Raw genomic sequence first — 25,418 nt, 5'->3', positions numbered from 1 at the left:
GATAGCTGATACTGAACTCGAGCGTGTGCTGTGCTGAGAAGCGCCACCTTATCCCATGCTCAAAACGTGGGGAAGGAAGACCCCTGGCAATCACATCCTGACATATTATTTTGTGAACACTTCTTTCTTTTGAAAACACTATCCTGCACTCTTTCTGTATTTAGTTGTAAGAATTTGGCAATAGGTTTATCTTAGTATAGGCTATCTATTTTGACAAGACGCCACAAGTACTGCCTTATTTTCATTTGATGGTCGACGCTTGCTCCCATCTTAGATTTAGGTTTAGATTAGGGTTTTTCCAACCTGCACAAAGTTTAATAAACACCCTTGAACTGTGATCACTTGTGTCTGTCTTCAATGTTGCCACCATGATTTCCTTACACCATGGAAGTTGGGTGTACAATGCACGGGGTTATCTGAGGAATTTGGGAAAGTCTGGGGCAAATGGGAAGGAGGAGCAGGGGGAGTGTAGGGTAGTTGCAGCGGTGGATGGGCAAGGTGGATGGTCGGTTCCTCTAGGTTCAGACTAAAACTGCCTAATCATGGGATCCTTTCTTTGTTAAACCTTATGATGCAATGTCAGGCAATGTGTTTATGTTGGTTATGTGATATTAAAACCAATAAAATGTTACATACAAATAAAAGAGAGGAGGTTAAGGAAGGAAAAAAAGGACAATAAGGGAGTGGCACAGTCAAGCCCTTTCGAGACTAATAAAAACTATGGAGGGGACCAGCCTGGTTGTTTGACTATAAGCCCTAAAGAGAAGCTACACCTTTACCTGCTGCCGGAAGAGTGGTGAGCAGAGATGCCGGAGCCTGAGACCTCTCAGACATAACTGGAGAGAGAATTTAGAAAACAGGGGGGTTGAAATTCCTTTAAAAATATGAAGCCTGTGTTAGGCAGAATCATGTGCAGTACCCTTAGGGACCACTACACACAATTAAGACTACAGGTGGCAATACAAGTTTACCTTTGGTACAAGCCCGTACTACTAAGTTATAGTGGTAGCAGTAGCAGAGCAGCCAGGCTTATCTCAAGAGTATGAGCAGTAGCAGAAATTACACAAAGGGACCATAATTACTGTGACTCAAGCAAACACTGACTCAAGGTTTCAGGTAAAAAATAGAAGTACATTTATTTTTAAACCATCAGTTATAAACACAACACCTCTATTAAACTTTAAACAAAACCACAAGTTAAATATACTACAACTAACCAATTCATTTTGTACAGTATGTCTCAAGGTAAGTACCCTGTGTTTGAATGAACCGGTGTTATGAACAAAACACGATACTGTGGATACGGTTGCAATCACTTTTTGACAGTTCGGTCTACTCAATAGACGCGTATTTGTGACATGAAATGCTACCGGGGCAAAAGCACACTTAGCACCTGAGATACCCAGAGGGATTTGGAGGCAAAAATCACAGGCAATATTTAGGTTAGGCAGACAGTATCGAGAAACACTCAGAAACAGGAGTTCAAAAGTCAAATGGTCGGAGCCAGGTTTAAGTGACACCGTAGACCTGCGCCGAAGATCACACCGTTAGTTCACGATTCAGCGTAGCCCAAAAGTACTTGGCTATTGTCAATGTTCGGAAGCAAAAGTTATAAGAAGGAGGGAAGACAAGGACGAGCCTTGAGGATGAAAAAAAGGGATTCACCCAGTTTCCTCGAGTAGAGCACATTATCTTATTCCAGTGATGCAGCTGGTGCCCTGGCAGTTGTTCCTGTTGGTTTCCCGCAGACCCACGATTCCTGGAGCTTCGTTGTGAAGGAGGACGTCTGAAGGGGGTCTGCACCACACAGGGATGAAGCCGGCAGCAGCAACAACGAAAAAGGTGTGCTCCTTAAAAATAGGAGAGGCTCAGCAGGTGGCTATCCGGACCACTACAGCAGTGTGCAGCGATCTCTGGCTGAAGAAGATGAGCTGGTTATCCCCACCAGGCTCAAGGGAAGAAGACTCCCGACTGGATCTCCTCTTAGTCGTTGAAGGGAAGATAGCTCAGGACTGCAGCAGGGCTTCACCGGGACGGGGTAGTTGCAGCAGCCGTCGTTCTCTCCGCTTCTCTTCAGTTCCTTGTACTTCCAGAGGCGACTCTGACTTCTAGCCCCAGAGACCTGCCTTTTGTGCGCAAAACCCCCATTCACACAGCCTGGCTGTCAATCACGCAGGAGGGGGGGTTGTCCAGCTGGGACAACCACCTCAGCCAATCATGGCAAAGTGCGATTTGGGTTTTCTAGGATACCCTGTGCAGGGGGTGACTACACCCCTTCCCCACATTCAGTCTACCCAGACACCCAGGCGCCAAGAGGAGGGCTTCTCTGCAGAAGCCCGGCAAAAGACGGTGAACAAGAAGGCAAACCTAGTTTGCCGTGCAAAGTAAAACACTTTTTAACAAAAAGAAATGGCGAATAAACCCAACCGGAGCCAAAAGAAAGATGATTTGGTCAAGCAGGTTTATGTTCGAGGCTTATATAATAGCCAAGAACAGTACCACGTTTATCTAATATAATCGCAGTAGAAAAGTTAGGGTAGATACCACTGCCACCAGCCAAGTCTAAATGTTAAAAGAGCTAAAAAATGCTCATGAAGGTAGGGAGGTACAGAGAGAAAAGGGGTACAGATTATCCCTTTCCAGTACTCCATGCAAGATGGGGTGTACTGGGTCTGAGCCAGGTTTAAGTGACACCGGAGACCTGTGCCGAAGATCACACCGTTAGACAGTTCACGATTCAGCGTAGCCCAAAAGTACTTGGATATTGTCAATGTTCGGAAGCAAAAGTTATAAGAAGGAGGGAAGACAAGGATGAACCTTGAGGATGAAGAAAAGGGATTCACCCAGTTTCCTCGAGTAGAGCACAGTACCTTATTCCAACGATGCAGCTGGTGCCCTGGCAGTTGTTCCTGTTGGTTTCCCACAGACCACTGATTCCTGGAGCTTCGTTGTGAAGGAGGGCGTCTGAAGGTGGTCTGCACCACACAGGGGTGAAGCCGGCAGAATCGACAACGAAAAAGGTGTGCTCCTTAAAAACAGGAGAGGCTCAGCAGGTGGCTATCCGGACCACTACAGCAGTGTGCAGCGATCTCTGGCTGAAGAAGATTATCCCTTTCCAGTACTCCATGTAAGATGGGGTGTACTGGGTCTGTGGTAAAAATGACTATGTAAAGTAAATGGCAACTTTACCTTTCTCTGGGGGACAGTAGTCAGCCCCAGCGAAATGGAGTCAGAGGGAAGTCTTAAAGACAACCCTGGGTTACTACACTAAAGGTGCGGCGTAACCCGTACAAGAATAGGGGCACCTGGAGTGGTGTGCTCCAGTGCCCAAGATCACACAATGAGTAAAAACACATAGGCCAAAACAGATGTAAGAGTGGAAAAGAAGGATGTACACTCTTACCAGGTGGAAAAGATAAACTCCAGAAATCCAGCAAAACTGCTGGGGGACTCACTAGGTGAGGGAAATTAGCCCTAGAAGGAGAATTCTCCCTAATAGCCTGGGAGTAACTACTTGGTAAGTGAAGATGGGTGCAGAGGATCCTCAAGTCAAAGCCTGTCTGAGACTGAGAATCCAGGGATTCGTGAGCATTATGGTAGATGAAGGAGTAGGTGCTGGAAACCCTTCAGCCTGAGAATAAGAACCCAAGGGTTCAAGAACCCAGGCAAACCCCTGTCTGAGCTTAGGGAACAGTCATTTAGTTTACTCTTTTTTTACATTTTCATCTACCGTTTGTTATTTTTCCCTCCTACTTTGTAAACCTAGAATGTAGAAACATGTATTTGCTTATTGACTCCTGCCATGCCTTGTGGCAATACATACCTACTAAAGACAATGAAAGGGTTACGTATCCCTTGTCAATTATTTCTTATTTTTGTGCTGCCGTTACTACTCTGCATTCTATGCTGCTTATGCATTTGTGTTTTTATTTTATTTATTTTTTTTATTTAAAATGTTTTGGTTTACAATTCAAACCTTTCATTTTATTCACATATTTTACTTATCACTTTCTACTTAGTCTCATTTTCACAAAAGTCTCTCGTTTTTTCCTTCTTCGTTGGTACTTTACATTGGATCCCTTCTGTCTCGTTGTCCATGTTGTTCCTCATCCAATTTGTCCATTCTCCATTACATTGTTCCAAAAAGATATCAATGCATATATCATTTTTTTCTTGTTTCCTGCTACCAATGATGCCCATCGATCTTTGGGTGAAAGCGACGTTTGATTGTTCATGTTCCATCCTCTGGATAAGTTTCTTTTTTCAGCTAATGCAGGACATATGATGATGTGATAGAGACTCTCAGTTACTGCTCTATCTTTGCAAAATCGACAGTATTTTTTAGATTCAGTGGTTTGTTTCCTTGCGCCATTATTTCTCGCGTTGGTAATATGTTTAACCGTAGTCTCATGAACGTATCTCTTATCTTAGACGAAGAGAAGATCTTCAGATACGTGGGCAGTTTGTTAATCGGTCTGGAATCCAGTTTACATGGTATGTCATGTTGGTACTTCTCTTTGAGCTTATTCGTATTTATCCAGTCGTTCTCTGTAACTCTTTTCTTCGCCTTTTGTGGTCTTTCTAACAGCATCTCAAGGGAGATGCCTTGTACTTCTCTTTTAGCTTCGGTCGATCTTATCCAGACTTCCAGAGCTTGCTTGTTACTTCCATCTTTTTTATTTCTTAGCATTTTCAATGGTGGCGCGTATGATTCGCTCATAATCTTCCGATATAGGTCGAATTGTTTCCATTCAACCATGGATTCCAATGACTGGAGGGCGAGTTCTGCTCGGATGCGAGGCATAGGTAAAGATGCAGGTAGGTTTAATACTTTCCTCCAGAAACTTCCTTCGAGTTGTGTCCAGATGGATTTGTCGATATTTATCATTGATTCTGCTCCATATGTTAGAATTGCCTTTACTTTTTGTTTGTAGAATGTTATAACAGGGGTCATGGAGAATTTCCCATATTTTCGGTGGAGTGTTTTGGCCTGGCGTGCTAATGATAGAACTTTAGCTTTTAGATGTTGCGACCATTCTTTCTCTGTTGGAGATTGTGATATCCATACCCCTAGATATTTTATCTTCGTCACTTGCTCCACTTTTTCCTTTCCAATGTGGAAGGAGATCGATGGTCCGTTCCTTTTAGTTTGATTCTTTAGTGACATAATTTTTGTCTTCTGAGTGTTTATGTCTAACTGATTGTTCTTCATGTATTTTTCCAATTTCTGGAGTGCAATCTGTAGTTCTCTGGGAGTTTTTGCCAATATTACAATATCGTCAGCGTACATGATACACAATATTGTTGTGTTGTTTATTTTTGGTGGGTTCATTAGCAGCGTATATATATTTGCTTCTAAATCTGCCATGAATAGATGGAAAAGTGTGGCAGCTAACGGGCAGCCTTGTTTCAGGCAATTCCATGCCTTGATGTGTTCCGTAAGTGTTCCATCTCTGGACATTCTGATTTTTATGGTAGTGTTTTCGTATATAGAAGTTTGATTGGCTCAATGATGTTGCTCGGACAGGCCCATGTACCCAGTTTTTCCCATAGGCAGTCTCTATTCACAGAATCGAAGGCTAATTTTATGTCCACGAATGCAGCGTATATCTGTGTTCTTGTTCCTTCGTGCTTTAGCAGGTTTAATAAAAATAGGTTGATGTTGGTTCCTATTGTTTTTACGAAACCAGTTTGTCTTGCATATTTCTTTTCTTTTGTTGCCCAGATGTTCAAATTCTCTAATAGCCGTTTCACAAAGATCTTGCCTAAGGGGTCCAGTATAGCCATGGGTCTGTAATTTATCGGTTCCTTTGTTAAGCCATGCTTGAATATTGGTATTATGGTGGCTTATCGCCATGTAGTTGGAATAGTATTTGTCTTTTGTATTAACTTAAATATGCTGTCACATATTGAACCCCAGGCCTCTGGGTTTTGTTTAATTATCATATTTTGAGGGCGCTAGAGGGCCAACCAAGATGGCCGCATCTTAGCGAGCTCCCACATGGCCCACAATCAATTCTGCACAATCCTGCCTAAACTGGTGTTCTACCGCCTTGACCGTCCACCAGCCCAGTAGGCTAGACGCTGCCCTACAAACACGCGAAGTTTGGGACAAAAACGGCAAAGCGGCGACCCCAAACGCAGCTGCCCGAGATCGGCACCGGAGGCAGGCGAGTGAGCCCAGCAGATCGAGGAGCAACAAGTGGCGGCCCGAGGCCGCATGAAGACCTGGCAGAGGAGTACCGCCTGTCCGCAACACTCTCCTGAGAGGCGCGGGCCAGATGTGCCTCGTCAGGCCGCGACCCGGGGCTGGAGCAAGATCCCCCACCCTCTCTTTCCCCCGCAGGGATAGCCTCGCAGCTCTGCGCCAACTACCGATAACAACTCGCGCCGGGGGGCTGCGGGAGGAGAGGGCACGCTTCTGGCAGCAGCGGCGGGGAGGAGCAGGAAGCGAGACACGGGGGTGCGCTCTCTCCCAGGGCCCCCCCCCCCCCCGTCTCATCGCCGCCGGATCCGGCGCGTTGCACAGTGCCCCCCTCTCTCCATGCCAGGAGAAAAAAGAAAAAGGACCTAGGGGTCTCGGACGGCACCCCCCACCCCCAGGCAGCAACCACCCAGCAACTGCTCCAGAGTGACCAGAGGAGTCCCGCAGCAGGCGCTCCACCACCCACTCTTCATATCAGGTACAGCGCATGCTTATGAAATAAGGGCCCGGCTTCCCGCACCCCTGCTGTGGTCCCCCCACACCCAAGCAGACTGCCTTCTAAAAACAACCTGCCCATATATCCCTACAAACCGGCTTCCCTCCACCAGCTCACACGAGTGCATTGCACCTTGGGTCCCTTTCCCCCACCAGGGTGAGGTGAGGAGACGTCCACAGCCATCAGCTTGCATCCTCATCGGCTAAGGGAGTGATCTCTGCGCCATACCACCTTGGAAAACGGCGCACTCTTCCCCCCGAACCTGATACTGAGCCCCTAAGCCATCTCAGAAACCTCAAGCCAGCAGGCCGAACCAGAGTTAAGCACCACATCCGTCTGTATGGCCCCAGAAGGTCACACTTCCACCACCAGCTATCCCCGCACAGCACACACTTCGCTCCAGCGCCGGGGCACTGCTGGCGCATCATTAACCATCCACAAGCACCACTTTCCAGGCGCAGCCACCTCCAGCCACGTAAATCCAATGGGGAAAACGGATAGATCACAGAGGAAACTAACCTTTGAGACCGGAGCAGCCCCCAAAACCCCCAGGCTCCAGGAAGATCCAGAGCCCCCAATGGCCGACTTGCACCAAATGGACGAGGGAACCTCCGCAAACCGATATCAAAGGACTCCTGCTAGACCTGAAAGCAGGCATAGGAATCCTAAACAACAAAATGGATGGACTCTCCTCTAAAGTTGATCTCCTACAGCACTGAATGGACACCCATACTGAGCGCCTGAACGAGGTAGAACAGCGCGTATATAATCTAAACGACAGCGCAGCAACCCTAGCAGCAAAAGTCACCCAACTTGAAACCCAAATGAAGGCAACCAACGCCAGATGTGAAGATTTGGAAGGCCACTCCAGAAGAAATAACATTAGGATTGTCGGTGTGAGAGAACACCAGTTTCAATCCAAAATGGAAGACTTTGTCGAAATGCTCTGCAACACCCTTTTTAGTCGAGAAGCTCTCTCTCACATGTTTGTGGTAGAGAGAGCCCATAGAACTCCATCCTCCAAACCCGCTCCGAGTGCTCCCTCCAGGCCGATAATTGCGAAATTGCTTAACTATAAAGACTGTGATACCATTCTCCGACTGGCCAGAGAGAAAGGCGAATTACACCACGACGGAGACAGGATACACTTTTATCCCGACTTCTCCCTGGCAGTCCAGTCACAAAGGAGATCCTTCACCTCCATCAGACAAAGGCTCAAAGACAACCAAATATCCTATTCTATGCTCTTCCCAGCACGGCTGAGAGTTCAACAACACGGTGGTAAAGTCCACTTCTTCCAAACGCCGGAGGAGACAAACGCATTCCTAGATCGTGCAGGCTGTCCCGGGCCAAATCCCAACCAGGCACGCGCGCAGAGGGAAAGATTCCACAGAAACCCAACATAACCAATTCAAGGTCAACGGCATGAGTCTTAAGTACAAAATGCAGCTACCTTACCAAAATAAAAACAGTAGTTATGCACTCCTAGACAGTGCAGCCTGGGAAGCCCCTAGTACCCCTTGCACAGCAAAAGTCATCTCAACTGTTTATTGTTAATGGGTTTGAATCCGGGTAACGAACATGCACCGTTGCGGTTTGTACCCCGTTCAAGTGAGCAGACGGGCGAATTGGGGGTTGCCCGTGTAAGGAAGGAAGTTGAAGAATGGGGATGCGATTGCGCCTCCGAACCACCTACCCATGCCGACCCCCCAGACCACCAGGCAGTACCGTGTCCCCACTCCCGAACACCATGGAGACCTCCAACACTCAGCTGTAGACGCCGTCCACGGCGCCCTGCGACCCCTCAACTCAGATGCAACAACACTAGCTTAACCACGCAAGCCAAGCAAACAGTTCAAAGTCGCCACATGGAACATTAGGGGAGGTAACCTCCCCTCTAAAACAAGAAAGTTCCTGCAATACTTGAAAATACATGACATTGATGTAGCCATGATCCAGGAGACGCATCTTTCCCTTGAAAAAGAACACCAATGAGCCCAAAGCTGGGGCTGTCATAGATACTTCTCCTCGTTCTCATCATATGCCAGAGGAGTGGCGATCCTGATTAGCCGAAAACCGGCTTTCAGTTGATAAACATCGAGAAAGACACTGAAGGCAGATCACTTTTAGTAAGAGGGATCATAGCAGGCAAAGAAATTATTTTAGTCAACTCCTACGGACCCATTATAGATGGAGCAAACAACTTTGACTGGGTGATTACACACCTCTGGGCACAAATCTCTCCGACGATTATTTGGGGAGGCGATTTGAACACTGCCCTAGACCCCACGAAAGACAAGTCACGTACTACAACATCGTCCATTTCCAAAGCTAGTCTCCAGGTGCAGGAAATATGTAGAGCCTACGGTCTCGTAGATGCATGGAGACACAGCAACTGGGAGCAGCACGACTACACGTTCCACTCGGCAGTGCATAACGCCAGCTCCAGAATTGACTACTTGTTCATTTCGGCCAGGGTTCCTCTTCACTGGGGGCCCTGTCGAATTCTACCTAAAACTTTCTCAGATCACTCCCCGGTAACCATCATCTGCAACCCGTCGGCCACCAAATCTCGCTTGCTACACTGGCGTTTCAAACCTGGATCCCTGCAAGACCAAGTGTTTGCATCAGAACTACGGGACAAACTCTCTTCATTCTTAGAAACAAACCTGGGCACAGTGGACTCGATGGGCACAATTTGGGAAACGCTGAAGTGCTTCATAAGAGGAGTCTGCCTGGCTAAGGAGAACGGCATCCTTAAGCTGATCCGAAGGGAACTGACCTCCAGTGAGGAACGGTTAAAGCACCTCGAACTCAAATACTCCACCACGAATGACCCACGCTCCCAAGCAGCACTTAAAGAAGAGTTGCAAACGTTCAGAACCACGGCAGAACGGGAGTTAAAATTCCTGTGCTGAAACAGTCAAGTCCATCAATACGGCAAAGGCAAAACACCGGGAGCCCTCCTTGCAAGATTGCTCAATGCCGACAGGAAGCCGACGACAGTCAAAAGGATACGAACCAGACAAGGCACGCTTGTGCACACAGACGAGGAAATAGTCGAAGAATTCAAAACCTTTTACCAAAACCTGTATTCCTCAAAATACAACTCAGACACTGACACCCTAAACAGGTACCTCGAAGATACTGAGCTCTACTGGGCAGAGAGAGTGCTGCGTGAACCCCTCAACGAACCCATCACTTCAGAGGGGATAGTAGAAGCCATCAAAACCCTTCCAAACACCAAAGCCCCAGCGCCCGACGGCCTAACGGGAGAATTCTACAAAGCCTTTGCCAATACCTTAGCTCCCCTTCTAGTGGAGGTGTATCAAATTAGTGGGTTCGGCAAGATCTTCTCTAATCCACCTACAACGAGGCACTAGACAGGGGTGTCCGCTATCGGCGCTAATATTCCCGCTAATAATGGAACCCCTAGCGTCAAACTTATGATCCCAGCAACTCCACAGAGGGCTCAGCATCGGCACAAACAGGCTGATTATATCCTTCTATGCGGACGATGTAGCACTATTTATTTGTGACCCCAGTGAAAATCTAAACCCAGTCATGAGAAAAGTAATTAAATTCGGGGCAATATCTGGCCTAAAAATCAATCATACTAAATTTATCATATTCCCGTTTACCCCAGCCACTAGAGCATTCACTGATGACTATCACTTTGCATGGGAGACATCACGGGTACGCTACCTGGGGATACTCATGTCATTAAGCTACCACGATGTATTGCGAGACAACTACGAAGTAGTATTAAAAACACTACAAGAGAAAGTAAGCCGCTGGAAATCTCTCCTGTTAACCCTGTGGGGAAGGGCCTCACTAGTTAAAATGGTGATCCTACCGAAACTACTATACCTTTTTTCCAACATCCCCATTCTGATCCCACAATCCTTTTTAAAGAGAACTAAAAGCCTGGTCCTCGAGCAACTATGGGCGGGCAAACCGGCCAGAGTCGCTCACTCAACACTGATACTTCAAGTATCCAGTGGGGGATTAGCCCTCCCAGACTTAGAGAGATACTTCGGGCGGCCCAAGCGCAGTTCCTCAGCCACTGGTATGCAACGCACTTTATCAGACCACACGTGCAAATTGAGCGTGCCCTAGCAACTCCCAATTTGCTGAGGGCGGTCATCATCAGTCAGCTCCCAGTACCCTTTAACACCATGAACGTGGTCCTTGCGACCTATGGGATCTGGAGGAGACTCGCACAAAAATACAAACTTCAAGTGAGATATTCGCCCCTCTTCTCTGTAAAATTCATACCAGGGGTCCCTCTGACCTCTGAAAAGGTATTTCACCAATGGGTGGAGAAGCTACAGATAAACACTCTGGGTGAACTGTTTAGTGAAGGAACCTTTATTAGTTTCTATACTTTAGAACCCGATACACTCTCCAAGCACTATTCACCTCCTTTCCGCAACAACCCCCAACTTGGCAACTATTGCATAACATCATCCAGGCACGAGGCGATGGTAGACTAGTCTCAACCATCTACAAATCCATCCTAATAGACACAGTACCCATCAACACACGCACAAAAACAAGATGGGAAAGATCCCTCCAACTAGTAATCCCGGATGAGGAATGGACATATATCCTGCGACAAACACTAAAAAATGCTCTCAATTCACGCCTCAAGCAAATCCACTTTAACTTCCTACACCAGACGTACTTTACTCCTGCCAAAAAGAGCAGACAACAATCAGATGTACCGGCAAAGTGTGAAAGATACGGAAGCCACACGGCTGACTTTATACACCTCGCATGGGACTGCCCCAAGCTGACACCATTCTGGACCCAAGTCCTTCAGATGACATCAGCAATCATAGGAGAGGAAACACAGCCAATCCCGACGGTAGCATTGCTTGGGTTGACAAAACAGATTTCACCAGCAGTGAGGAAACTGGTAGGGGTACTGCTAACCCTAGCTCACAGAAGAGTCGCCATGTCATGGGTCCGGGGACCAGCCCCGACGGTAGCAAACTGGCGAAAAGACATTCTCTACTGCCAGGACATAGTCGGACTTCATCAAGACATTGCCCCAACACGCACCCCCCCCCCGATATCTGGGGTCCACTTGTAACATACCTGATCAACGAGGCAGACGAGGACGCATCATCCTCGTCAGGAAGGCACAGCACCCAGGACGCTGAGACGTAACTTACCCAAACATTGGAACCAGCGCACTCACTGATATACATGGAGGAAGAAACAACCTACCATCAATTTAGTAGATTGAGAGGGGGAATGAACTGGGGGGAGGGGACGGTGAGGGTTTCGGACGGCGCATGGGTAACACATCCTAATGTGGGTGTGATTGTTCTGTAACAGTTTGAAAAATTCCAAAAATAAAGTTTAATAAAAAGAAAATTATCATATTTGACAGGCCGTCCGGACCAGGCGCTCTGGAAATGCTTAGGGACTGTATTGCTTTCTGTATATCGTCAGGCTCCCATGTCCATTGCCATGTTGTGTTCTTCACAGTCTGTGTATTTTCTTTCAGCGGTTGGCGTTTCCCATATAGCTAAGTAAAGTATGACATCCACCTCGACTCTGGTAGATCAGCAATCATCGCATCTTGCGCATGAGTTTGGTCATGTAATAGGGACCATAGTTGTCTTGTGTTCCTGCATCTTCTTGCATGATTACATTTCTGTTATTCCTCATCCAGTTTTTGTATTGTTGTTTTGCCAGTTTGATTTGTTTAAATTTGTCACTTAAGTTTTGTTTTGTTATCGATTTTATCTTCATCCTCAGTTCCTTCTTTTTTATTATAACTTTCAATTTATAGGCATGAGGGTGGATTTTTGTTGTTTGCTCCTGATTTGTTCTGCTCTATTGCTTGAATGGATGAAGCAACCATTCATAATTAATTTTTTGTGCATCATCTAATGTTGAGTTTATCATTCTGTTTGGTAGTTAGTCTGTTCCCTCTGTTATTTATCTCCATTTGTGGTAATGCCCCTTTTTCATTGGTTTGTCGCTCGATGTGCCATGCTCTTATCATTAAAAAATTATCACTGTTTTCAGATTTGATGTTTCGATTATAGCAGATTTGTTCATGTATGCCTTTTGTCATGTAGATGAAGTCAATTATAGCTGTTGAATTCCCTCTTGCCCAGGTTTCCATCAACCGGCCTGTAGTTGTGTCATAGCTATCTGACCTTTTCATGTTTCTGTTTGCCGTGTCCTTTCTCCAACTTTTGGCGCGGTACAGTAGGTTATGTTCATTGAGTTATTTGCCATTGTTATCTTAGAGATGGATATTTAAGTCTCTGCACATTATGAACTCTATCTCTTTATATTTTTCTTTGGCTTGGTCGATAGCCGAGAAATCAGTGTCTATGAAATGTTCTTCTGTGACACTATTTGGGTTCCAGTACACGTTCATTAAGCCCCATGTTTCTTCTTTCCCGGTGTGCGTCGTGGGACCCACTGTCTCGATGTTTTCGCTCTTGCATTTGATTATCGTTATTTGTGCCCAGGGGTTCAGATTTTCTGATTCGATCATGTCGAGTTTTCGTGCATTTCTAATCAACGTTAAGAAACCTGCAGAAGGGCGGCCTTTTTCCTTTTGAATGGCAGGATTCATCATCACTGTGTACCCATCGCATATCGGTTGCTCTGTTAGCCAAGATCCCGGTATACAAATTAGGTCAGATGTATATAGGTGCTGGTCCGTAATACCAAATAAATGTCTATATCCCCGGGTATTCCATGAGCAAAGCGAGGTAGTTGAAGTTTTCTCTTTATTTGGTTGTTATCTTCGTTGCTCATACCTTTCTTGATCTTCTGGGATTGTCTCATCCAGTTGTCTCCATATTCCGTACTTCATGTATATTTCATGTCGGTTTTGGTATCGTTTTTTCCCACTTTCATCATTCTCGCTCGTTCTTCTCGTTCTGTCACGCTCAGGTGCTTTGCTCTGGTGGTCAACAGCATTATTATTCACTTTTCCTTTATAATTTAGTTTCCTTTGGTTTGGTGTTATCATTTTTTTTTCACTGCTGCGCTTTTTGTTTCATCAGGCGTAGATACTTCAAATCCTAGCTGTTCGAATATCAGTTTATTGTCAATCATTCCGTCTAGCTCCTTTTCCGTTGTGAATTCTATCCATACTTGACCCATTATTGTATCCTCACAAAATTGTATGGCGTTTGTCTTTTGCTGTTATTTCTTTCGTGTTGGGGACAGCCTGTATCAACCGCAGCACATTTGTGCAATTCATTCAGATTATCGCTTTTCATTAGTAATCTTCGTAGTTTTATTGTTAATTCCTTTTTTTTTGTGCTTATTTTGCAGGATAACAAAAATCGGTAGTTTTATTGTATTTTCCGATGCTCCTTTGGTTGCATCTTTCTTGTATTTGTTATTTTTCTCTCTCTCTAATAGCAATGGCTCCTCATTCAGGTTTTATGTTCGCCTGGGCCTTTCATTTTCATCTGGCATTTGAGATAAGTCATCTTCCCATTCCACTTTTGATATCTCGTCAAAGGTCAGCTCTAACCTTGAGCTCTCGTGTGTATTATCATCCAGATATTGATCCAATATGATCATGGATTCTTCGCTCATTTGGATTTGCGCTTCTTCTGATTGATCAAACATTTCTTCCATATATATTGAGAGATCCATCAGCTCTTCTATTGTTCCCTCTTCAATGTAACAGTCTGATGTCTGTGTATTTGCTTTTGTAGCATCAGATTTCCCCTGCTGCAGTGTTTTTAGCTTCGGCAGTTTTTGTTTCTTCATGATTTGGTGGTTTTCCTTTACTGGGATTGTCAAATATCTCAGAGAAGCGCATGATTCTCTTTGTCTTTTATTTTTGCGGAGTGCTGTCTTTTTGGAGGATTCTTTAGTTACTGGTGTCTTGTTTCCTTTTGTAAAGATCCCGTAATTTTCTGATTCTTTCAAGTTCGTATTCATTTTGTTGCTGTCCTTTATTTTACTCTGGTCTTCTTTTGACCTCATCGCTGGTTTGTCCACCTTTGCTACAGCAGGGACTTCTTCTCTCAAGTCAATCAAGTTCTCTTCAATGATGTAGTGCTTATTCCTTTCTTCCTCGCTTTTGTTTGCCTTGATTAGTCCACTGTTGTTTTCTGATCTCTGTTGTAGCATTAGCTCATTTGATCTTTTGGGGTTTGGCGGATCTTCCAATATTGGTTTCTGCTGTTTGTTATTTGAAGTCATCATTGTGATTAGAGCTTGTGTCAGGTCTGTTTTTTCAGCTCCGTCGCTCCGAGCAATATCAAATAATCTAGTTTGCCACATGTGACTAGCTTGAGCTTCCACCTCCAATCGTTCTTGTATTTTATACATGCATAATTCTAGAAAGATTTGCTTTGAATGTATTAAGGCAAGTATAGTCGTTTGATCCTTTATCGTCTCAATTAGAGCTTCTTGTAACTTCATATAAGGGATCATTGACTGTGATGTAGTTGTTATTAACATATTCTGTAAATTAAGCATAGAAGTTGGTATTGATGCTGTTTCCTGATTGTGGGAAGAGTCGCATCTGCATTTATTGTATGAGGTCTCATCTTGATGTTTTTATATTTTCATACTGTAATTCCATTATTTTTGCAACTAGGTTCTTTCTGCGACTGGGCGACTATGGTTCAGCGATCCAGTTCCTGGTCATGTCCAAATGTAATGATGAAGCTTTTCAACTGGCTCAACAGCATAATCAGATGGAGATATATGCTGATATCATTGGTAAGTATTACCACCAGCAATGATTGTCACCATGCTTTGTCATTTTACTTTGTTGGCTCTTTACTGCCTTGTGAAAAATGAAGTCTTTTTGTCGCTGCATAGAGCAAAAGAGAGGATTATTCACCAGAAAAGTATCCTCCTCAGATTTACCAAGTTGAGAATTATAACCAGCTACAAGGCCTAATTGTGAAACACTTATTAAAAAATCATAATCTTATTTTAAAAACCATAACCTCAAATAGAAATAACACCCCAGTTAGGAGTGATTGCAGAAGAATTACAAGAAAATAAGTTGTACATATCATATGAATATGTCACTAACATTCTTGTCATTACTTAAAATACCCAATAACGAGATGCATAGGTGTATTTATTAGGAGATAAGATATGATAGGTTATTTATAACGCGCTTAATATCCAGAGGTTTCTAAGCACGGACCCGGGGATCGAACCTGTGTTGCTCCGTGTCGTCTGGCTTCCAAGGCGAGCACGTTGCCCCTGAGCTATCCTCCCGAGACAAGCGGCCAACACACAGGACAGACACATAAGGTGTGTGGACGTGATGGCATTTACATGGGACCATTTATTCACAGTAATACCACAAGTCAAAAAGAGTATTCTGAACCTTGTTGGCCAGGTCATCCTATTTTACATCGTTTATATTGCTTTGTAAACTGACCAAACATATTGTATAAATCAATTTATTGGTTATGTTGCCAGCGGTGGCTGGTGAATTTCTTAATTGGAGTGGCTTAAATATTTCCTCCAAATATGCTAGAGCGACTGCACATAGCGAAGGAGCACAACCAACCCAGGGAGGTTCTTGGGGGGGTCTCTTCCCGTGAAAAACCTTTGAATAATGGGTTAAAATGGTGCATTTTACAGCTTACTTTAGGTGAACAATTGAGTTATAAGAAGACCGTTTGCAATTGGTTGTAGGGTAGTTCATGGAAAAAATCCAACAGATTCCAATAGTGCATTTCCCCACGCATTTTCATGATACCTTTTTCCACAATGTATGGCAGTATAAAAACATGTTCACGCTGGTTATGCCCATATATTTCCATGCTGGCTGCACCAATACATGCCACTATTCTCATATAAGAACCTACTCATGTTTGCTGTGTGCATAATGCCAGTAATGATACTATAGGAAAACGTGCCGACGCAGGTTCTGCCAATATATGACAGTATCCCTACATAAGAACATATTCCAATTCTCTTTGGCATTAAAAATGCCATGCCACAATATGAAATCATGTCCAAACTGGCTGCACCAAAATGCAAGTCTAGCCATGTAATGACACTTATCATGCTTGCTTTATCAAAGAAGCACAGTAAAAAAAGTTACAGCTTTGTTTGTTGCATTGGAATTCTTTGATTTTGCCATTGTCGTCCTCTCTTCCCCTACATCAGTGGACTACCCGGCACAAACACACATCCATGCAAAATGCACTTGCTCATTCACACAGCATTAACTTGCACACCCATACACCACCCACTGCCTCATTCATATGGACAGCCAGCATCCACCCAGGCATCAACCCATTCCGGGGTTCGAAATAGCTGGAAGCTATTTAACACCTGCTTGCAGCCTAGGAGAACCTGCCTGGCTTGGAACCAACATCTACCAGGAACTACCTTTGGCTCCCCAGGCCAACTGATTCCATACAAACATATATTATATATGTGACATTTACTTTGAGTATTTGAAAATGTTAATAAAAAAGAATTGGACACATCTAGTACACATTTAAACATAATGGATCATTTATAATGGACCAAAAGGTAAAGTTTGCCTCTCCTGTAGAAGTTAGTTGTGCGGTGCGCAATGTACTCTCTCCTGGTACCCCAGCAGTGGATCCTGCCTACTGGGTGATGCCTGACACCAAAGAGTTGGTTTTAGCTTCTGCTCATTGACTCTCAATTTCGAACCCTGCATTCATCATACACTCACTCATTCATTCACACATGCAGGCATACATAACACAGATTCTTATCTTCAGTCCTAGTCTGGACTCTTCTGCTCACCGGCCTCTCTGGCAACACAGAAGCACTCCGGCCCCCACAATACACGAACAGAAACCAGAAAGCAAAGAGCGCTTCCTGTAGATAAGCGCAGAAGCCTGTGTGCCACCATGTCTCTGCTTCAGACCCTTTGAATTTTCCCCTGGAGGCGCAGAAGCACCCCACGTACATTCAGGGGTGCAATCCCCAGCCTGCATTCCCAGTGGGCTATGCAAGGCCGGAGAGGCAAAATGCCCCTGGCATTGCATGGTCCATTGGACATGCGCAGGGGGAACAGAAACTGTCAGAGGAAAACCATGTTTACCTTTGACAGTTTGTCAACCCAGGAGCAGTCCACCAGCTGGGGAGCGCTCAGCGTTTACACCAAGCTCTCTCAGCTACTCCATAATGGGCGAAGGTACTAGGGGGCGGTTCCGCCTCGCCTATTATGGATGAGCTATCATTGGTTGGGTAGCCGGAAAACCCACACCCCTGCCCCCATGTTAGTGGATGATGGGCCCAGAGATGGTGTAGGAAGGATCCGCTTGTCATCCACCCTTAGCCTCATCAAAGGGCGGGGGACAGCCACAAAGAAGGCCACAACAAAACTGACCATTTAAATCGCACCCTGGTTAGAGAGAGTACCTTGACCCACACTCTTCCAGCAGATTGGGGACTAGTACCCGTTGCTACCTCCATCTTTTGTGGCACAACCATTGCAACACTGTCTCATTAAATATATGGGGCTCCGTGCAGGTTGGGGAAAACAAACTAAACTGTGCTAAGGACTGTCTTGACCTCGCTCAGACATTGGGTGCACTGCATAAATGTTTGCACACGTCGTGCAGGCACCCATTGTTAATGTAACTCCCTGGCACAGCCCACAGAACAATTTCACCAATACTGCTGACAGCTCTAACAGTGCCAGAAGATTTCGCTTCGCAAATAGAGCAACAAGAAAACTGTCAGAGATTAAAGAACGTACACAATGCTTATAATTCCAGTGTCATTAAAGTAACACGACAGCGCTCCTGCGTCTTCCTGCAGAAAAAAAAACGGCCACATAATGTATCAAATACTAGCTGGCAGGCCACCCAGTTAAAGACTTGGTTCGCCTAAACAATCATTTAGAGAAAACAGTGTGGAGAATCCTGCAGATCCCCACTAAAACTCTGCCTAAAGTCTCATCCCAAATGGCCAGGAGAGGGTAGATGCTTCCTGATCCCAATCCTGCTGGTGGTGTGCTGTGGGAGGATCAGCTGGGTGAAGACAAGGCCCAGGGTAATGGGGAGACAGCATCTTGTCATTCAGATGAATGTCAGTCTATGGTTACAACCAAGCTAATAAAACCTAGACTTAAAATGTCTAAAGTTACCACCTCTCCAGAACCAGTCTTTTTCCCCCTAAAATCACACATCCTCCTCCGTTTCAAAAGTATACCAAAAGGAACAACGAATGTGTCTTTTCCTGTCCCATCTACCTCTCAAAAGGTTAAACCTTATAACTCCTCTTTTAATAATATCAAGGGAGGAAAAAACATTCTTAAACCTATTATAAAAGTAAGAAAACAAAATGTTTCTAAGTTGGACTGCATGTGCCAGAATTCTTCAGGGACTATGACGTAGAAGAGGGCTGAGGAGGCATGCAGGATCAAGGACAGGCAGGCCTTATAGCTTTTGGCAAGGTCAGGCAATTAACCCTAAGGGCCAATTAACCCACCTGAGGGGCATAAAAGGCTGCAGCAGGAAGGTGGAGCAGTAGAAAGAAGCTGGAACTGGAAGGTCGGCAGTAGCAGAAGAAGCAGAGCACAAGGTTGACAGTTCGATAGGAAGTGTGATCACAGAAGGGAAGCCAGAGCAGAGGAAGCGCAGATTTCACCTGCATGCTCCGAGTTGGTCCTGTGCTGAAAAATCCTGTTTGGCTGTGGCAGCATTGGAAGAGGCTGGAAGAAACAGGCAGTCTTTCCAGGTGCGCCTTATTGCTGTGAATGCTGAGCTGAAGTCGTCCATCCACCCAAGGCCCGTGTACAGAAGCAAGCTGAGGGAAGCTGGAGAGGGGAAGACTCTCCTTTAATGAGGCCAGATCGCAGTCACACATGCAGCAGAGTGGTGTGGGTCCCAAGAGTGTCTGTAGCAGAAGCAGTAGAAGAAACCAAGCAGCAAAGCAGAGGCAGCCCACAGTCTATGTGATTGTGGAGTCGCTAAAGGGAAGGTCTGTACTCCAAATCATCAAGAAGACCTTGCCGGCAACTGTAACAAGCTCATTTTTCACTCACACGCACATAAATCGGGTAAACCTTGTTCGCAGAAGTGGGAAGTCATTCTAACTAAAAAATGGTATCACGCCCGTATATTAACAGGCTGAAGTACGTGCGTGTAGAAAAAGCATTTCTTTTCCCCATTGTTAGATGTAACCTGTTGCTGAGCGGTCACGTGTTTCTTCTTAAGGAAGAGAATATTGATGGTAACCCTAATGAAGTAGAATTCGACTTTACTGCAATATTACAAGTATATCTTGTATCAGAAGAGATAGCGCATGATTCAGTGTTTTCCGAGTGCCTTGGAAAAACATCAGAACGAAATCGCAAACACCTAATTGAGTTTCCATTAAGAAACTTGCTACTTGTAATATTCCGAACATTGTTGTAGAAGTTGTAAAAGTGGCTGAAGTTGAATTAAGAACAAGTATTACTCAAGCCAGTAGACTAAACCCTGCTAAAGTGAAATGAGCACATTTAAGAACTAAACATCACTACTATAAAGTCACTGAAGCTGTTGCAAATCCCAAGTCCTCTGATGCAAGGGTGACAAGGTTGTCCAAGGCTGAAAGAGTGGTACTACAGCCTAAGTGCAACTGCTGTAGGCAAAAGACATATGAAGCTGGTGAAGGGAGCTGGGTACTTGTTAAAAGAAATGTAATAAAATCTGCAGAGCTGAAACTGTTTAAGTTGAGAAGAAACAGTCTGAAAGCTAAGGACAGAGTTTCTGGTAGCTGCAAGACAGAAAGGCAAAGAGACTGCCCCCTCTTACCATACAAGAGATAAGAGTGCCTTGCCCACCTGTGGAGCTTGAAGAGTCTTGTGGAGGTTTCCTACAATTATAAGCAGCAGTAGAACTGTGGTTGTCAATGCCTTTGTCAGAACTGTATCAGTTGAATGTAGTAGGAGCAGAAGTTGACTGTGGAGCAAGGGAGCCTGCTCGCACAGTATCATTGGCAGAAGGGATTTAGAGAACGAGCAAACCCTAAGCAGAAGCATCCTGACAACTGTATTTAAAGACACTGCAGAAGTTGCAAGAAGAAGAGTTGTTGTTAAGTAACAGTGGTACTTTTGTCTTGAACTTTACTCATTATTTCCTGGAAGGAGGGTATCCAGGAATACCATTGGTGGTGTTGTTTTCTTTTTGGAACTTGGTAAGGAAATCTTTCCATCAGGCAAGGAAGGAACTGTTACCAGTGGATACGTATTTGTCTGAACTTTTGTTTCTTTGTAACATTTCAAGACTTGTTTTGAGACTTTTATTTCCTTGGAAGAAATTGGCTTTGGGACATTCCTGGGAGAGCAAGGTCGGCCCAGGACAAGTAGAAGTCATCGAAGACACTGGTTGTTTGGTAACCTTTTATTTATGTTGTTTCTATGTTGCTTTGAATGTTTATGTTGTTTAGTGTGAGGGTTAGTTCCCTGAGTGGATTCCTGCCACTGTCACTCCTACGCAGACCTACTCTTCTTTTGAATGTCTTGTCTGCCGACTCTCTCTCTCTCCTAGCCATTCCCTTACCGTGGCAACTATCTATCAGCTACCTGGTCAAATTTCCTCCTTCCTCTGAGTGGGCTGACCTCTCCTCCTCACTCCTGTCCTCAACCACTGAACTCTTCTTTCTTGGTGACTTCAACATCCACCTGGATGCCTCCTGTCCCCCCACTGGACTCTTTCGTGACCTCTGCGACTCTCTCTCACTCTCTATTCTCCGTCTGGGCCTACTCACTCTGCAGGGCACACTCTTGATGTTCTGATCTCTTCTGACCTTCCCCTCTCTGTCCCTCTCTCCACTCCTCTCTCCTGGAGTGATCACTTTCACCTATCCTCCCACCTCACCCTCCCTACCCCACAGACAAAGCCACCCTCGTCACTGCCACCCACCTTCTCGGTCATCCGACCCATGAAGCGCATGTCAGTTGAGGCTTTCGCTGCCACCTTCTCGCCCCTCCCTCCCCCTTCAGCTGACTCCCACCCTGACACAGCCCTCTCCATGCTCCACTCTGCTATATCTGATACTCTTGATATCCTTGCCCCCGTCATGAGAATCCGCCTGAAGCCCAAAGCCAAATGTAACTCCTGGTATGACTCGGATCTCGTCACCCTAAAACGCAAGTGCAGGGTGGCAGAGAGGAAATGGCGTGCTTCATGTTCATCCTCTGACAAACTGGCCTGCCGCCTGCTCCAAAGGCAATACCGGCTCTCCGTTCTCACCAAGAAGAGAGCCCTTATCCAAGCCCGCATCTCTGCGGCATCTAACAACTCGGCCGAACTCTTTAAAATCTGCAAAGAGCTGGCCAACCCTGCTGCAGTCTCTACCTCTCCTGTCCCCTCCCAGGCCCTCTGCACTGCACTGGCCTCTCACTTCATCTCTAAAACTCAGGACATCCTGTCCTCACTCTCCTCCTATCACCTCCATCCCTCTCTTCCCGGCCCTTCCTCTGGCCCTGCAGCAGCCACCCCTCCTCCCTCCTTCTCTGCCTTTCCCCTTTTTTCTGCTGACGAGGTTTCCAGACAAGTCCGATCTATGAAAGTCTCGTCTAAACAGGTTCACCCCTGTTCCTCCAAAACTATCAAGGACCACATCGACTCCCTGGCTCCTGCCCTGGCTGACTTTTGCAACCACTCCTTCGCCTCTGGAGTCTTCCCATCCCCCCTCAAGCACTCCCTTGTGCACCCTCTTCTCAAGAAACCCTCTTCCGACCCCTCCTGCCCGGCTAACTATCGCCCAATCTCCATCACTCCCTTCCTGGGCAAGCTCCTGGAGAAACTGGCCATCTCCCAGCTTAACCTCCATGCAGAATCTGTTGGTAGTCTATATTACCATCAATCTGGCTTCAGAGCTGCGAGAAGCACGGAAACTGCTCTCCTGAACATCCGTGAGGACCTGCTCTTGAACCTCGACTCCAACACTCTGTGTGTTCTCATTCTGCTTGATCTCTCTTCTGCCTTTGACACTGTCAACCATGCCATCCTGCTCAACCGTCTCCGTGATAACCTGGGTATCACTGGTCAGGCTCTGGCGTGGCTGACCTCTTTCCTTTCGAATCGACCCTCCCAGGTCCAACTGGGGTCCTTCCTCTCTGACATCATTTTCTCCACCTGTGGTGTCCCCAAGGGATCTAATCTCTCTCCCTGGCTGTTTAACCAGTATCTGGCACTCCTCGCCCACCGCATCCCCGCTCTCTGCCCCAACTTCCAGTGCTATGCGGACGATACCCAGCTCATTTTCAGGCTACCCTCGGCCTCCTCCTCTCCTTCCCTCATCTCTGACTGACTGTCTGCTATCCAGGAATGCTGTGCCGCCAATGACCTCTGCCTTAATGCCAGTAAGACTGAGATCCTATTCATTGGCACACCCACTCCCTCCTTCCCTGCAGCTCTCTGACCAGCCTCCATTGGCCCCCTTCCTGCTCCTACCTGCAAGGCAAAAAAACTCGGGGTCATCTTCGACTCCACACTCTCCTTCTCTCCTCATATATTGACGTCTCTAAGAAGTCACACTACCAGCTGCACCTCCTCAGAGGTATTCTTCCCTTCCTCTCCTTCCCCCAGAAGCTCACTGTCTCCCGTGCCCTGGTTCTCTCGAAGCTGGACTACTGTAACAGCCTCTATCTTAATCTGCCTGCCTCCACTCTCCGCCCTCTGCAACTCATCCAGAACAGAACTGCGAGACTTGTCCTTGGCCTCAAGCCCAGGGACCGTATCTCTCCAGGACTGAAATCTCTACACTGGCTCCCAGTGGCTGCGAGGATTAAGTTCGAAACCCTCTGCATTGTCCACAAGGCCTTCTGGGGCCTGGGGCCTAAATACCTTCAGCTCTCTCTTCCTAAATGTCTTCCTTCTCGAGACCTTCGCTCATCCGTCTCCAACTCCCTCAGGGTCAGCCGCTTCTCGAAGCAACAAGCTGGGGGTAGATCTCTCTCCGCGGCAGGGGCCTCCCTCTGGAACAGCCTTCCTGCCTCCCTGAAACTTGAGGAGAACCATCTCCGGTTCCGGAAGCACCTCAAAACCTTCCTCTTTGCTTCTGCTTTCTCTCTCCCTCTCCCCCGCTAAATTCTTCACTGAAACTGCACTGAATCTGCAACTGGGCCACTCTCAGCGACCTCGGTCCTGGGCCCAGCCACTCTCCACTTGCACTGCCTCCCTGGCAACCCCTGCACTGCGGGACTGTCTCTGTATCCCTACAGCCCCCCCTTCCCAGCACTTGTCTGCACTTACTTTGCACTTGCCACCAGCTGGCCCTATTTATTCATTTTTATTCTACTTACTTTGTACTGCACTTCCCCCCTACCCCTGCACTTGCACGATCTGAATGACACCTGGCCTAGTAGGATCGTTGTCTGTTTTCCCCTTGTTCCCCCCTCCCTGCCTCGTCGCGCCTTGAAACACTTCTGTATAGGCGCGTTACAAATGCCATATCATATCATATACTAGGAGGTTTTCCCTTAGATCCTAGAATAGTTAAGGAATCCCCTGGTAGAGTAGGTTTAGTTAGGGTTTATTTTCTAATGTTTTGTTTTAATAAAATGTCAAACCTTGAGAAAACTAAACACAGTTATGAATCTCACATTACTGACCCCTCACAGTAGGTAAACCTTGGGACCAGAGTAAATTTCAGACCCTAAACAGTTAGGTATCACAGGTGCAGACCCTCAAATAGAGACCGGCCCAATGGAAGGCTGACCTACACTGGAGATTCAACATATCAGAGACAGTGTAGAGATCCCAACCAATCTGTACCAAAAATGTGACGTGACAGGCCAAAAAGCAATCTATAGAACATCTGTTATCTGTATGCCCAGGGACCAGGGTATTGCGGTCCAAAGGCTACAAAGATTTGTCCATGATGTATGGTTTCTAGATACGAACATCTTCTGGTTGAGATTAGCCTCTGGGAATGTGCTGTTTCTGACAGCCGAAGTTGTAAGGCTTTTGAAAGAGCTAAATCTTACTCCATAGTAATGAATATAGTATAAGGAAAAACTGTCTAATTTAAGAAATCTTGTGCTTTCATGGTTCCACGCACTTCTTGAGTTGAATTTGAGATCCAATTGTATGTGAATTTTAAAAGAGCTAAAAAATTGTGTATTGTCTCTACATGAACAGCTATTATTTATTAATCGTTGGAATGAAGAGTGAAATATGTTTGTTTCTTTGTGTTCTCTTGGATTTGATTTGGTGCTTTGTAAAAATGTTTATCTTTTCTTGCTATGAAGTATATTTTTGTAATATTTGATGAATTATTGTTGCATTGTTTTTCTGTTTTTTGTTCTTATGACTTTTTATAGTCTTCAGTTTGAATTATTGTAATTACATTTCATGTGTTTTTTGATATGTTGTAGATACTGAATTGGTGAAAAGTAAAAAAAAAATGTTTCTTTTTTTTTTACTATAGCGTAATAAAACAAAAATCTAAAAAAGGAAGGCTTAAATTAACCCAGGCCCTCAGTCAGACAGTGTGGGTGTTTTGAGACAGCTGTTGCAGCCAATTGGTGCAAGTTGGCGAAGGTGTTGGGAGAGGAGATTGGCACATAAGAGTAGGAGAAGGATGTGTCAGAATTAGATCAGGAGGTGGTTGAGGAGCATAAAGAGTATGTCGCAGAAAAAGATGAGGATGAGCTTAAGAAGAAGGTTGCAGAACGTCAGCGTAGGTTGGCAAATATCTGGAGAAGTGGGCAGAGAAAGGCAAGTAAGAGATTGGAGAAGAAATACAGCATGTAGATGG

General features: G+C 45.6%; 1 protein-coding gene across 1 annotated transcript in view; it reads left to right on the top strand.

Annotated features, from left to right (window-relative positions):
• WDR19 (WD repeat domain 19) overlaps window positions 1–25,418 on the top strand; it is a 2,828,275-nt gene that overhangs the window by 2,008,767 nt on the left and 794,090 nt on the right. The window contains exon 26 of the mRNA XM_069631788.1: window positions 15,304–15,428. Coding sequence (XP_069487889.1) covers window positions 15,304–15,428 — 125 coding nt within the window. The remainder of the gene's footprint in view (window positions 1–15,303; window positions 15,429–25,418) is intronic.

Source organism: Ambystoma mexicanum, chromosome 6q, assembly GCF_040938575.1.
Source record: "Ambystoma mexicanum isolate Mex_15411 chromosome 6q, UKY_AmexF1_1, whole genome shotgun sequence".
In the NCBI taxonomy this organism is placed as follows: Eukaryota; Metazoa; Chordata; class Amphibia; order Caudata; family Ambystomatidae; genus Ambystoma; species Ambystoma mexicanum.
This window is presented reverse-complemented; position numbering and strand designations above follow the sequence as displayed.